General features: G+C 50.8%; 1 protein-coding gene across 1 annotated transcript in view; it reads left to right on the top strand.

Moving 5' to 3' along the window:
- Window positions 1-15,898, top strand: part of LOC135244962 (heterogeneous nuclear ribonucleoprotein L-like) — a 53,388-nt gene that overhangs the window by 18,561 nt on the left and 18,929 nt on the right. Inside the window, exons 2-6 of the mRNA XM_064317673.1 lie at window positions 8,561-8,679; window positions 9,873-10,110; window positions 11,961-12,046; window positions 14,751-14,847; window positions 15,660-15,732. Of these exons, the coding sequence (XP_064173743.1) occupies window positions 8,561-8,679; window positions 9,873-10,110; window positions 11,961-12,046; window positions 14,751-14,847; window positions 15,660-15,732 (613 nt within the window). The remainder of the gene's footprint in view (window positions 1-8,560; window positions 8,680-9,872; window positions 10,111-11,960; window positions 12,047-14,750; window positions 14,848-15,659; window positions 15,733-15,898) is intronic.

Here is a 15,898-nt window from a genome sequence, read left to right as displayed (position 1 = left end):
TCATCCCTGGACTCCCATTGGACAGACAGTGGCAGGAAACAGAGGCCTTGTGTCCACTCAGGTCTGATACAGTTGGCCAATCAGATTTCGCTTCAGGCTGATACTCGCGCGTCATTTGTTCTGCGTTCGGACGTAGACGAATCGGATCCAAGTCTTTGTGCCCTTTTCATTACAGGCATTTAGCCGGCACTTTTATCTTTTTTTTAACTTTTATCCAGAGCAACTCGTACAGCCTTCGCATTTGTACAGCTGGATATACACTGAAGCAAAGCAGGTTAAGTACCTTGCTCAAGGGTACAACAGGAGTGCCGTAACTGGGAATAGAACCCACAACCTTCAGGTTGCAAGCCCCTGTCCCCTACTCATTATACTACACAGGCCTGAGTTCCCGACCCATTATACTACACTACTCCAGCCCCTTTCATTGAGTCATATGAGATTTGCCACAAAATTGGATAAATTCTGCATATAAAGGCAAGTTCATGAAAAAGTGGAGAAGAAGCCACACAGAGGAAGGGGCAGAGCCAAGAGCAGCTGGTAGGAAGCCATTGGGTAGTAGTTACCATGGGAGAACAGAACTGAAACGGTACTGCTGTGGTTTTGGTTTTTGAAAATGATCTTGCAATCTTACTCATGTAATGCCTTCATGGTCTACACAAAAAAACCGTGTTTCTCGGTAGTTCACACAAAACAAAATTTCTTCTGGAAAACATTCTGGAACCGTCTGGTCAGATGATTGGATTCGAAACGACCTTTAGTTGCTAAGAGGTTGGAAGTGGCAGGCTGAGTGAGTCAGTCAGTCAGCCAGTGAGTCAGTGAGTCAGTGAGTCAGTGAGTCAGTCGGTCAGCCAGTGAGTCAGTGAGTATGCTGTTTGCTTCAGCATTAAGGCTTTATTTAGCGCCACTAGTGAAATTATTTATGGAGAAGGTGAGTCTGTCAGGGCGGTAGGTATCCCCTGTTGCAGCTGCTTTATCTGACTGTAATTTATCAGTTTAACTGGTCTGTTTGTATTAGGCCTACTTTTGAAATGGTCTCTTTCAATAAACTTTTAGGGTGGAGACTTTAAGGAAGGAGGCTGTGTCAGACACTGACAATCACACACACCCACAGGCACACACACACACACACACACACACACTCACACAGTCAGATGCTAAGTAGCCACCTCTTCCTCTGCCCCTCGGATGTCTGCAGGGTTCTATATTTAACCCGGGGCAGGAGGACAGAGCCGTTCTCAATCCTCCACTGCCGTCCTTCACACGTCAGGACACGCGGTGACATTTTCACCGTCTAAACCAGGAGTCTGTGCCCAGGACCAAGTCTGTGCCCAGGACCGCCAAGTCTGTGCCCAGGACCGCCAAGTCTATGGCCAGGCCTGCTGAGTCTATGCCCAGGGCTGCCAAGTCTGGCCAGGGCTTCCAAGTCTATGGCCAGGCCTGCTGAGTCTATGCCCAGGGCTTCCAGGTCTATGGCCAGGTCTTCCAGGTCTATGGCCAGGTCTTCCAAGTCTATGGCCAGGGCTTCCAGGTCTATGGCCAGGGCTTCCAGGTCTATGCCCAGGGCTTCCAGGTCTATGGCCAGGGCTGCCTGGTGTATGGCCAGGCCCCCAAGTCCGTGGCCAGGGCGCCAAACTTGGCCTGGTTTGATCTGTGAAAGTGTAGGATAATCACAATAAATAAGCAGCCCTTAAGAAGTGAAGGAATAGGGGATGGGACATTATTTGTCAAATCCAAAATATGATTTAATTTATTTTAATTTTCAGTAATAAGCATGAATTAAATTAATGTGGTTTGGAGCCCCAGTCTGCTTCCTCGCTCCCCTCCAGATAAACGCATTTCGCTCGCGTTGCTGAGTTTGTTTTGTTTCGCGTTTAGTCTCCTTTGAGGGGCAGAAGCTTCTGATATTCGCTGATTGTGCCAAATGCTCAGAGCCCATTGCGATTAGGCACCTCGCCACTGTCAGCCCCCCCCCCCCACCCCCCAAATAAAGAAATATGACTGTAGAAACGCACACAGCCGTAAACGGCGTCATGCCAACCGCTGGTCGCACTGCAGCCTCATAAATCATCTCAGCGTTCCGCTCGGCGAGAAGATGACGGACCCAACCCCGGCCGGGGCGTGACATCACAGCACACGCACACGGCACACGGCACTGTGGCGTTAGCCTCTGATACGCGCTATGTGCCGGGCATGGCTGGGCGGGGGTGGGGGGGGTCTGTGGGGGGAGCCAGCTGGCCTCCCTTTGATGAAGGGAAGTGGAGGTACACATCAAACACAGGAGGGAGGTTCTCCCAGGGGGGCCAAACTGCTGCAGTGAGTGCTGTGATCTGCAGTGAGTGCTCTCTCTCTCTCTCTCTCCCCCCCCTCTCTCTTTCACCAAGCACATGATCAAACACCACCGCTCCACTACAGGCACCATGGGATACTCCAAAGGAGTGTGAAAGGACATATGAATAATAATAATTATGTTTTCTGTAATAATTATAAACATAATAATAATAAATAATTACACAACCTCTTTTGCTTAACCCACTGCATCGGGTTCCCTACAGGTGTAAATACTTACTCAGGTACCTGTGAACCTTCTCTCTCATGTCAGCTGTTGCTACTCCCCCTTTCCGTTCTCTCATCTCCGCCTTTCTCTCTCCATCCCACCCCCCCTCCTCATCCCTCTCTCCACCCCACCCTCCACCCCCTCCTCATCCCTTTCTCCACCTGCACCTTTTCTTCCATATTTTATTTTCTTCCCCTGTCATTGATGTCCATGCTGGAGGAGGAGGAGGAGGAGGAGGAGGAAGGGGGGGGGTTGTTAGCCTGATAAAACGCATCACATTTGCCAAAGCAATTTATGTATTTATTTAATTTGGTTAAAAGGGAGGGTGAGCCGCCATCGACACGTCAGCGGCTGTATAAATGCACCGGGGTCCGGCTGGCATTAAACTGCTCATTTATTCACCTGTGGTCCCTCAGCAGAGGAGCAAACACTGCCAGAGTATTTCAAATGTCAGCATGAAGAAGAGTCGGAGTAAAAGACACAATTACATTAGGGGGCATGTGCAGCATTTCAAATTCAGGTATGTGTATTCTACTAATACTGCTACTACTACTGCTACTGCTACTACTACAAATAACAAAAAAAATAATAATAATTTGTATTTATTGCTATTATTACTAATATTATTATTATTGCAATTCATAGAGGACCAAAAATGGAAGAGCTCTTGAAAAGACGGCAGTGGGGAGAGGGGTGTTGGGGAAGGAGCATTGCGGGGGGCGGGCAGGTGGCTCATATGACTGTGGTTCCATGTTTCAGCTTTCACCTCCAAAGGTCCCCCCCCCATATCTCACTGCTCCTGCCACGTTTGCATCACACACCTGAACCCGTATTCACGAAGCATCTCAAGAGACGGACAGCCGATCTGAGGACGGCTTTCCCCCCTCCGCACCCTGCCCTTATCTATAATGAGCCGCGGGCCTGAACTGATCCCTCAGACCTGTTCAGAGCCGTCTATCCGTTGAGCATCTGCTTCTGCTGCCCGTGTTGCGGTTTTATCCAGCGCGCGCTGAGGGGTCCGATCCTGTGTCTGTGCTCCTTTATTAATGCAGGCCCCGGTGTTTATCTGAACCATCAGGACAGCCTGTGCTATTCTGATGCCTAAAGGAACTGCGCCCCCCCCCACCCCGTGCTTTAGAGAGGGGGGAGAGGGACAGAGAGACGGGAGTAGGAGAGAGGGGGAGGAGAGAGAGAGGGAGAGAGGAGAGGGAGAAGAGAGCGAAAGTGGAGAGAGGGGGAGGGGAGAGAGAGAGGGGAGGGAAAAGAAGAGAGAGCGAGAGAGTAGAGAGGGAGAGAGAAGAGGAGAGAGAGGGAGAGAGAAGGGGAGAGGGAGGGAGGGGGCTGTAGGAGAGGTGGTTAACCTCCTGTGACATTGGGCTGGCTGTCATCGCTGCGGGCTCTTCTGGATTATATAGGGGATTAGGAGGGGAGAAGGGGCCCAGCTTCGGGGCACAGAGGGAGCACGGGGTACTGGGCAGGGTGGGGCTCGGGGCACAGAGGGGCGGGGTTCGGGGCAAAGCTCAGAGAGGGGTGTGGCTTCTTTGATAAAGACATATCTCTGTGGGACTCACCCGAGTGAAAATAAATAAATCATTTAAAAAATATTATTATTATTAATATTATTAATAATAATATTTTAAATGCAGACCGTGCCTGCTCGTGGTAAAATGATGTTTTTGGTGGTTGATTGATGGCTATGGGGTAAACAGTGGTAACAGCCATCATAGGGTCCGTATCTCAGAAATGAGAGCACTGGTCTCTGATCAGATTTCCCCTGTCTGTATGCTACCGGTATCCATTATGAGCTAAAGTTTTAAACTGATCCTAGATCAGCACTCGCAACAGCATACACAGGCACACTGATACAAAACTCTTAGTGTTAAAAGTCTTGGACTGTCAGAGTGCACTTTACACTCTGTGCTGTTCCGCTAACTCTTTAGCCTCATAGCCTGAGCATGACAGAGAGAGAGAGAGAGAGAGAGAGGCAGAGAGAGAGAGAGAGAGAGAGAGGTGAGAGACAGGAAGAGAGAGCGAGAAAGGGGAAGTGGCAAAGAGGGAGGGAGAGAGAGAAAGAGGAAGTGGGAGAGAGACAGGGAGAGAAAGAGAGGAATTGAGAAAGAGAGCAGGACCTGTTGAAGGTGGAAATGTTGAAAACGTTCTTGACTGACAGCTGCAGAAGCTGTTGAAGTAAATGGCAGTCAGCAGCTTATGGGCAAATATGGCACCTTGGTTTAAAAAAAAAAAAAAAGGCGGACTGAGTGGCAGAAAATGTCTGAAATCTGATACACTACGCAAGTGTCTCTCTCCTCTGTGCTCCTCTGTGGAGACGGAGCATTTGAAGAACTGCAGGCCAGCACAGCACCGTCAGAGCCACCCTCCCAGCAGCAGGCTGCCCCCTGCTGGTGAGGTCAGGATTAACGGTTCCCAACTCGTCTTCGATTGCAGCTGTGCCCCCCCCCGCCCCATTTTTTAGCATGTCAGAACAACTCACTGCACAGGAGGTGCTGTGTTTAGTTTGGCTGTTGGGAATGTCAAAGGATAGTCTGTAATCAAAGATGGTATGTTATATAGGGTAGTGTGTTATACAGGATAGGGTGTTATATAAGGCAGTGTATAATACAGGATAGTGTCTTGTATGGGATAGTGTGCTATATAGAGTAGTGTGTTATGCAGGATAGTGTGTTATATAGAGTAGTGTGTTATATAGAGTAGTGTGTTATGCAGGATAGTGTGTTATATAGAATAATGTGTTATGCAGGATAGTGTGTTATATAGAGTAGTGTGTTATGCAGGATAGTGTGTTATATAGAATAGTGTGTTATGCAGGATAGTGTGTTATATGGGATAGTGTGTTATATAGAGTAGTGTGTTATGCAGGATAGTGTGTTATATAGAGTAGTGTGTTATATAGGATAGTGTGTTATATAGTCACGGTGCACTTTCTCACACGCAGAGCTGTTAATTTAGTTTCATTTTCCCGGTCAGACAAAAATACTGATGTAGCGTGCAGGATGCTGTCACCCACGTCCGCACTGAGCTTCCCCTGCCGAGGAGAGACGAACCACCTGACCGTGGCCATCGCAGTATCGCTGTGAAACCGTGAAAGCGCCCTGACAGGAAACAGGAAGTGCCTCCGAGAGCCGACACGGTCTGACGTAATACCGAGCTCACCGTTTCACTGTCTTCTCTCGGCCGAAACAGAAATCAGACGGTGAACTCCTGCACCCTTCTGAGTGTACAAATACTCAGCGGAACAAAAAACGGCCTCCTGGGTTTTCCCAGTGAGGGACAGCTGTGGTAATGAAGGGGTACACGATTTACGCGGATCGGTGTAAAGCGTCACAGGCATCTCGGCTCTAAGAAGGGGGGGATGGGGGGTCAGAGGGGGGGTCAGGGGGAGTGTGACCGGGTCCCTTTCGTTCAGTTGGGTGGACGGGGCTGCGGTCGACATCTTTTATGGCTCCGGTGCGGTGATGCGGTGAGCTTTTTTCTGGAGGGTGTGGGGGTGTGGGGGGTGGGGATGTGGGGGGTGGGTGGTTACAAACAGGAAGCTATTTGCAGTCCCATGTCAGTTGGGCGTCAGACAGAAAGAGAGAGAGAGAGAGGCTATTATTGCCCATTATTATTGGGTTAATGTGTTGTTATGTGGTATAAGGTGATATTAGTATTACTGCACATGTATATGTGTGTGTGTGTGTGCGTGCATGTGTGTGTACCTGTAAGTGCACATGTATGTATACAGTCACATTATTCTGTTATTACAGTTTGTCATCTGATGTTTCACAATGTTCCTTGCCATGCCTTGGCAATACAAATGCAAATTTTGTCATGCCAATAAAGCACTTTGAATTTGAATTTGAGAGGGAGAGAGAGAGAGAGAGAGAGAATGAGAGAGTCAGAGAGAGAGGGAGAGAGAGTGAGAGAGAGAATGAGAGAGTCAGAGAGAGGGGGAGAGAGAGTGAGAGAGAGAATGAGAGAGTCAGAGAGAGGGGGAGAGAGAGTGAGAGAGAGAATGAGAGAGTCAGAGAGAGAGAGGGAGAGAGAGAATGAGAGAGCCAGAGAGAGAGGACAGAGAGAGAATGAGAGAGTCAGAGAGAGAGATAGAGTGAGAGAGAGAATGAGAGAGTCAGAGAGAGGGGGAGAGAGAGTGAGAGAGAGAATGAGAGAGTCAGAGAGAGAGAGAGAGGGAGAGAGAGAATGAGAGAGCCAGAGAGAGAGGACAGAGAGAGAATGAGAGAGTCAGAGAGAGGGAGATAGAGTGAGAGAGAGAATGAGAGAGTCAGAGAGAGAGTGAGAGAGAGAATGAGAGAGTCAGAGAGAGAGAGAGAGAGAGAGAGGACAGCCCACATCTGAAGCCCAGTACGTGCGATGTTGCGATGCCCCGGCGACCGTATCCGAGGGCCTTCAGAGGGACGTCCCGCATCCTGTTCAGTCAGACGCACTCGTGCCCTGCGAGGAGGGCTGCTTTCTGCTTCCATCGGCCTCGTAAAAAAACACGATGTACAGCTGCGCTTTAATGGAAGGCAAATGAATATGTCCCAAATTTTAAATGGTGCTCAGATAGTGTACTGTATTTGCTGTGTAAAGCATATATTACTCTCTTTATGTGTAATGGAATTTTTTTTAGATGCCCTGTATGTAGCTGTATTATTTATTAAATATGCAGACAACCGCTGCGTGTATAGTGTATGCGGACGTTCTATTCTCAGGCTTGTGTAGTTGGCGTTAAAGAAACCAGTCAAATTTAAGATTTGAAAGCCGTGTCGGGGGGCGGGGGGGTGTTTCGTGTTCCAGTTTTCAGCAGGTTCTGTTCCCCTTTCTTACCTCGGGAGTGGTTCTGGTTTGAAAATGTGTCTTTTCAGTTTGGCAAGTCAGGTTGTGTACTCTCAGGCCAAGAAGGAGAAGTTCATTTTGCATTTAATGCAGTCAAATTGGACTTTGCTGGTGGTGGTGGTGGATTTGACAGAAACAGGAACGTGGGTGCACTCCAAAGCGACTATGAAAGATGGGAAATGGAGTTCTCTCCCAGGGCACCTCCTGCTTTTCCAGATGAGGAAAAAGGGGGGAAGATTGTAAGTGCCTGTGCGGAGTCGGTGAGCTGAATATATCAGACAGAGTAATACTCCACCCTTCCCCCTCATCAGGCCTTCTCTGGCTTCGCTGGGGTTCGCTCTCTGTGTTTTAATGGCGAACATCTCCCTGGGTGTCTGGCAACAGCCTGATTTGCGCTGTCACCTTGAGAAAGGAAAGGACACGCGTGTGTGTGCACACACACTCATACGCACACACACACACACACACCTACCACTACACCACTATACACACACCACGTAATACACACACTACACCCACACACACACACGTACAACACATCGCACACAACTTACATACACATACACACACACACTGGCACACACACACACACACTCATACACACACTAACAACACATACCCACACACACACGAGCGCAGACTGAGTGAATGTGGGGGGAATGATGGGACTGCTGTTTGAATGCTGAAATTCGAGGGGGACGCTGCCGCATGTCCCTGATCAGTCAGAATGAAGTCCCGCAATGCATGCTGGGATGTGGATGGATTTGACAGAGGGGGGGCTCTGATGCTCGCTGGGGATGGCTACTGACCCTGTGTCACATTCACATCATATTTTCACTTTACAACATGTCTCTCTCTCTCTCTCCCTTTCTTTCCCTCTGCCTCTCTGCCTCTCTCTCTTTTCCTTCTCTTTCTCCCCCACCTCTGTCTCTTTCTCCCTGTCTTTCTCTCTCCCTCTCTCTCCCTCTGTCTCTTCCTCTCTCCTTCCCTATCTATCTCTCTCTCTCTCCCTCTCTCTCCCTCTGTCTCTTCCTCTCCCCTTCCCTATCTCTCTCTCTCCCCATCTCTCCCCGTCTAACTGTCCCTCTTTCTCTCTCTCTCCCTCTCTCCTTCCCTGTCTCTCTCCCTCTCTTTCCTCTCCCCCTCGCTCTCCTTCCCCGTCCTCCCTCTCAGGACAATGGAGACGACGCTCACCGGATCGCTCCCTCCCCTGTGGTGCACGTTCGCGGGCTCTGCGAGTCGGTGGTGGAGGCCGACCTGGTGGAAGCTCTGGAGAAGTTCGGCACCATCTGGTAACGAACGCGCCGGCCCGCCGGACCCTGTCGCGGGTTTTCGGGAGAGTAGTCGCATTACTGGTTGCACTTAGGGTTAGATTTAGGCATTTAATTGATCCTATTACCTGGAGAGACTTACCCAGATTATTTTATCCATGTACCCTGAAGAAAGGCCCGAAAACAGGTCTGTATTCTGACTGAGGACCTGATTTTGTGGTTCCTTTTGTGAGTCCTGCGCATGAAAAAGAAAGACATTGGGATGTGATAGCATTTTCCCTTACCTCTCATTTTCAAATAAATTAAATCTTTCTTACTTTAAATTTTCCCTTTTTTAGTGCATTTTAATGCAATAAAGCAGTCCGCGTGGATCACATTCCAAATTGAACAAGGTCCATTACGGAGCATACTTAAATTATCATGCCATTTCGGCTTTAATCGAATCATACCTTACTGGTTCCTTTTGCTCTCTAGGCAGATGGGGGGTTTGCCAAACCCACTCCCCCCCCCCCCCCCCCCCCTGAGACTGCTCCATTCACTTTCTCTATCTGAAAGGCCGAAGCGGTTGAGTTATTAAGTTCTCTCGCGCGCGCGGGACAGGGGAGTTAATTGGGTGGGTGGGGGTGCGGGACGGGGGAGTTAATTGGGTGGGTGGGGGTGCGGGGACTCCAGGGGTCCGGTGCAGGGCACATTTAAGGTCCGCAGCGGGTGAGGTCTTTTTTTTCGTTTCGTGGTAAGGCTGACGCGCGGAGGAAGCCTCCATGGGCCTGGGGCTCGAGTGCGTGCAGTCTTTTAAAGGCGGGACTTTCACACACCCCCCCCCACCCCCCACACCCCCACGCTTGTAAAAGGACTGCCTCGCCAAGGCAGACAGTTCCCCCCTCCCCCCTGTTTATTTTGGGGAGGTAGCGCAGTAACCGGTGCGTGCAGAGGAGTGCCGTGGCTATTAAAGGGACCTTCAGCTCAAGCGCATCTTTTAAACCACAACGCCGAGCGCTATCGCTGACGTGCACTGGGGCTTGTGAAACTGCACGAAGTGCCTGATTCCATTTCAGTACAACCAGTTTCGCAAACGTACTGTCAAAAAATAGCTCGTGGGCTTTTTTTCTGCATCGAATTTGAACTGTTTTGATACGGAACTGGCGGTAGGGGAGTTTCTGTGAACTCTGAATGGACTCCGCCCCCCCCCCCCCCCCTCCTCGTTTCCATGGCAGCTACGTGATGATGATGCCCTTCAAGCGGCAGGCGCTGGTGGAGTTTGAGGGGGTGGAGAGCGCGGACAAGTGCGTGGCGTGCGGGGCCAGCGAGGCCGTCTACATCGCCGGGCAGCAGGCCTTCTTCAACTACTCCACCAGCAAGAGGATCACGCGCCCCACCAACTCCGACGACCCCAACAGCGGGAACAAAGTGCTGCTGCTGTCCATACAGAACCCGCTCTACCCCATCACTACGGTAAGAACCTAAAACAAACTGTACCATCACAATGGTAACAGTCCAGAACCCACTCTACCCCATCACCATGGTAAGAACCTAAAACAAACTGTACCCCATCACTACAGTAAGGGCTTAGAACCTCCTCTACCCCATCACTACGGTAAGAGCTTAGAACCTCCTCTACCCCATCACTACGGTAAGAGCTTAGAACCTCCTCTACCCCATCACTACAGTAAGGGCTTAGAACCCCCTCTATCCCATCACCACGTTAAGAGTGTAGAATCTCTAATCCATCTCCGCGGTAACAGTCTAGAATGCCCTCTATCCCATCACCACGGTAAGAGCATGGAATCGCAAATCCATCACCATGGTACCAGCCTAGAACCCCCCCCTTAACTTTTACCCCTGGGATTCCACCTGTACCCCATTACGTTTGCAAGGACCTAGAACCCCACAGATGTCACAGAAAGCTGTTAGCCCATCTGAAACAATAATCTTGTTAGAGCACACGCCGTGTTCTAGCCCATAGAGCTTTCTAGCACAGAGGACACCATGCGTAGCTCTGTCTCACCGCAGCTAAAAAAAACAGAAGCTGCTCATAAGGGGACAGGGGAGTCATGGCCAGGCTTGTACACAGTGTACACCTGCTCTCTCTGTAGCATTTCCTCTTCTGAAAATGCACCAGAGCGTTCTTTGTTTTGCTGGCCGTCCAGTCGGTTTCTGATTTTGTTTTGTTTTTGCATCAGACCCGAGCACACAAACTCCTTTTTTCACAGCGGTTTGTAAAAACCTTTGTCTCACATTTTTTTTTTCCCCTCTCTGAAAAACAAAATCTTTCAGTTCCTCCTCTAGGTATTCTTCTTTTGGTGAGAGCACACTGATGTGAAAAAGGTTTTGAGAGTGTTTGCAGAGAGAAGTAGCTGGAGTTCTATTGAATTTAAGCAAAACAGTCGATAAGATTGCCAGTGCAAGATGGCTGCAAAGATACAGCACTTTTTTTGTGTAGAACCAAGCGAATAACAAACTGATCCAAACGAACAGAGGACCAATGATCCAGAGTCAGACTTACAAATACATATTTGGAATAATTTAACTTTGCACGGCAGTAAAATCCTTTTAAAAATTCCAGCGAACATACAGTAATAATATGAAAGGATAGTGTTCTGAGCGTTAATGAAATATAGTGTCTTGTCTGTGATCTGCAGTAAATTTACAGGTGCCTTCAGCCCCTGAACCCGAAACAGTTCGACTGGTGTTTTTTTTTTTTTTTTTTTTTTTCCCCTGATCCACACATGGTAAACGTTTGTGATCTCGCGCTCCTGCGGCCCCGAGCTGCACTGCAGCTGTCAAACCCGCACACGCGCCCCCACCCCCCCCACACCACCCCACCCCCTTCATCTCGCGCGGCTCTCGGCTCTGTCTTCCCGCTGACTCCGTTAGCCCGCCCTTGAACCCGCTCTTCGTTTTGATCCGGCGAACAGCAGGAGTGCTGCAGGAGCAGCGCTCTGCGGCGGCGGCGGTCTCTCACGACCGAACGCAGAGCTCGCGCCTGAACACCGGTTACGTCTCTGCGTGCGAAACCAGCGCGTTTCACACTTTCCCTAATCTCTCCTCCTAAAAAAGGCCAGGTTGAACGCAGCGCTAACATTCAGGTGCTGCCTTACGCTTATTATGCGAAGTATTCGGTACCTTAATAGCCGCGAAAGCCGTGATACCCGGCTATCTGAGGAAAGATAGAAAGAGTCTTCCTGCCAGCGTGTTTATCAGTGAATCAGTGAGGAGATTAGCTTTGTGATTGCGTGCTTGAAAAAGGTCCGCTTCTCTGCATGGTAAAGCTTTGTTTTTTTTCCTCCCGTCTTGTTGTGAAGGATGTTTTGTACACGGTGTGCAACCCCATCGGTAACGTGCTGCGCATCGTCATATTCAAGCGGAACGGGATCCAGGCCATGGTGGAATATCCTTCTGAGTGGCCTTGTGTCGCCGTGTGCGGGCGTGTGCGGGCGTGTGCGGGCGTGTGCGGGCGTGTGCGGGCGTGTGCGGGCGTGTGTCGCCGTGTGTGGGCGTGTGCGGTACGGCTGGCTTTGTTCATCCACGCCGGGTGACAGCGATATGGTCTGAACGCTTGTTAAAGGCCCGAATCGTTAAGGCGAGATTAAAGCCTTGACAGAGGATGATTTACTTTCGCCGCGTGGCTGAGAATGTCCCCCCCCCCCCCCGCCCCGTGTGTGTGTGTGTGTGTGCTTCTATGTGTGTGAGAGTGTGTGTGTGTGTGCTTCTGTGTGTGTGTGAGAGAGTGTGTGTGTGTATGTGTGCGAGTGTGTGTACTCTGTGTGTGTGTGTGTGTGTGTGTGTGTGTTCTGTATGTGTGTGAGTGAGTGTGTGTGTTTCTGTGTGTGTGTCTATGTGTGTGAGAGTGTGTGTGTGTGTGCTTCTGTGTGTGTGTGTGTTTGTGTGTGTGTGTGTGTGTGAGAGTGTGTGTGTGTGTTTGTGTGTGTGTGTGTGTGTGTGTGTGTGTGTGTGAGTGTGTGTGTGTGTGTGTGTGTGTGTGTTCTGTATGTGTGTGAGTGAGTGAGTGTGTTTGTGTTTCGGTGCAGCTCTGGGTCCTGTAGATGTTGGGCATCGTGGGCTGCCTCTCTCTGGAGCTCAGCCTGGGGGTTAACACACCCTCACACACACACCACACCTTCACGCACGCACCACACCCTCACGCACGCACCACACCCTCACACACACACCACACCCTCACGCTTGCGACCACACCTTCACACACACACCACACGTCACACACGCACCACACCCTCACACACACACCACACCCTCACGCACGCAACCACGCCCTCACACACGCACCACACCCTCACGCACGCACCACACCCTCACACACGCACCACGCCCTCACACACGCACCACACCCTCACGCACGCGACCACACCCTCACACACACACCACGCCCTCACACACAAACCACACCCTCACACACGCACCACACCCTCACGCACGCACCACGCCCTCACGCACGCACCACGCCCTCACGCACGCGACCACACCCTCACACACACACCACACCCTCACACACGCACCACACCCTCACACACGCACCACACCCTCACACACGCACCACACCCTCACGCACGCACCACACCCTCACACACGCACCACACCCTCACGCACGCGACGCCCACACCCTCACGCACGCACCACACCCTCACACACACACACCACACCCTCACACACGCGACCACGCAGTCCTCGCCCCCTCCCTCGGGATCCCCTTCCTCATGAAATTTGGATGCAGGCCGGCGACACGGGGAACATGACGAGATACGCCTATTCAGACAGCCTTAACTGAAGGAAATTACCTGACAACACCTGGCTTTGATGGGGTGTCAGCAGTCATTACGTTATTTTTGTGTGCTTTAGCAAGCAGCCTTTATCTCGGACCATGGACACAGCTGACAGCCACAAAGGGTATTTTTTTTTAAAATCTCATTCTCACAACTGGATATTTTCCTGAAGCAATATATTTAAAAGCCCTTGCTCAAGGGATGCATGCATGCATGCAACCTCCCATCCAGGATCTGAACACACAACCTCCACACCCAGGATCTGAACATACAACCTCCCCACCTGGGATCCGAACCCAACTCGGGATCCAAACACACAACCTCCCATCCAGGATCTGAACACACAACCTCCCCATCCGGGATCTGAAACACACAACTTCCCCACAGGATCCAAACACACAATCTCCCAATCTGGGATCCAAACACACCCTACCTAGGATGTGAACACACAACCTCCCGAATGCATGTCCTCTGATTTGAAGCAGCGCTTCTACAGGCTAGCCCTGCCTGCCAGGGGTCCTTTCCCACTTATTTCATAAGCATCTCAGACCCATGAATTTATTATGAATTAAATACTGGGCTGAGAGCCAGAACTAAGGTAGCAGTGGATAAAATCATAAGCAAAATCCCATTCCTCCCGGTCTCTATATTATCCTCCTCAGCCAATGTGGTGACTGCAGTGATCTGAGCTAGAATGTGCAGTTACACAGTTGTACTCTTACACAGACTAAAAATGGCGTCATGGTCCAAGGAGATGGAGAATGACACGTTTAGAGTAACAGGCGGACGTGCAAACACCCCATCGACCAGCAGGGGTCGCTAGAGAGCAATGAGGTGTGGATCCCTACCGACCGAACCCTCCGTAACCCTGGGAGATGCTACCGCCAATTACACATCACCCTGCGGGGCTGCCGGCCGCAGCTGGGAGAGTCGCGGTCGGGATTCGATCGCGGATAATGGGGCTCGTCATTGTGACCGCGGGAAACCACGGATCTGTGTGTTTGCAGCAGTGCACCATGGGTATGGGGGGGGGGGGGGGTTCAGTCAGCTGGGATCAACACATCTCAGCGCTCGCCAGCGACCCCCGCTGGTCAGACGTGTGCCCGCAGTCTACCTGCTCAAGTCTGCCTGCTTTAAGTACAGTATAAATTTGAGCGGTTTTGAGTACAGTATTAATGGACCTGTTTCAAGTACAGAATGAATGGGGTTGTTTTATGTACAGTGTGAATGAACCTGTTTTATGTGCAGTATAAATGGACCTGTTTTTAATACAGTAGTAGGAACGCTCCTGGTTCTTCCTTAACCGCTCTCCACATTCGAAACGGTACAAAATGCGCAGAAGGCGAAGGCGGCGCTGAACGGGGCGGACATCTACGCCGGCTGCTGCACCCTGAAGATAGAGTACGCCCGGGTAAATATGGCCGCCCCTGCACCCCTCCCGTCCGCACCCTCCCCCCCCGTCCGCCCTGCTTCTGGGCTGCAGGAGCCTCTGTTCAGAAGCAGGAGTGTCAGCACAGAACCTCCCTATCGCTGTGCTGCTCTTGGTCACTCCCCTCTTAGTGAATTTCAGAAGACACTGCATTACATTACATTACATTACGTTACGTTACATTACTTTACATTACAATACAATACATTACATTACAGCCATTTAGCAGACTCTCTTATCCAGAGCGACTTACACAACTTTTTTTACATAGCATTTACATTGCATCCATTTATACAGCTGGATATACTGGATATATACTGATGCAATGCAGGTTAACTACCTTCCTAAAAGTCTTAAAACGGCAGTGTCCGGTCCAATCGAGCCTACGACCATTAAGTTACAAGCCCAGTTCCTTTATACCCATTACACTACACTGCCTTGCATCACACTGTATGTATATCACATTGACATGAAGGCGTTTAGCTGAGGCTCTTACCCGGCGTGAGTTGCGTACCGTAAATGTGCCCGTGAAGGTTCAGACGGCGAGCCGGGACTAAGCCGAGTCAGTCAGTCACAGCCGAGCCGAGCGCTGCAGTCGGTACACAAGCCTCCCAAGACTCCGGCAAACTCCGCGGGGAGACTGAGGCCTTGATGTTGAGAGCGTGGATCTGAGCGTGTGGTGCATCTGCAGAACGTGGGGAGAAAAAACGGCCAACGGCGCTCTGTTCTGTGTGTGTGTGTGTGTCCCCTCCCCCAACACCAATGCTCCCCCCCCCACCCCTCCTTCCCCACAGCCGACGCGCCTGAACGTCATCCGGAATGACAACGACAGCTGGGACTACACCAAGCCGTACCTCGTCAGACGAGGTAAGAGAGACCCCGCCTCCTTCCTGCGCCGCGCCGCGTCTGTTTCCCGGGATACCACCCGAACCCCCCACCCCGCCCCCCGCCCCCGCCCCCGCCCGTGTGTGCATTTCGGTGTGTTTTAACCTCTTAACGAATCGCGACGAGAAGGCCCGTATGACCCGAGCGC

This window comes from Anguilla rostrata, chromosome 2 (genome assembly GCF_018555375.3).
Source record: "Anguilla rostrata isolate EN2019 chromosome 2, ASM1855537v3, whole genome shotgun sequence".
Taxonomy (NCBI): domain Eukaryota; kingdom Metazoa; phylum Chordata; class Actinopteri; order Anguilliformes; family Anguillidae; genus Anguilla; species Anguilla rostrata.
This window is presented reverse-complemented; position numbering and strand designations above follow the sequence as displayed.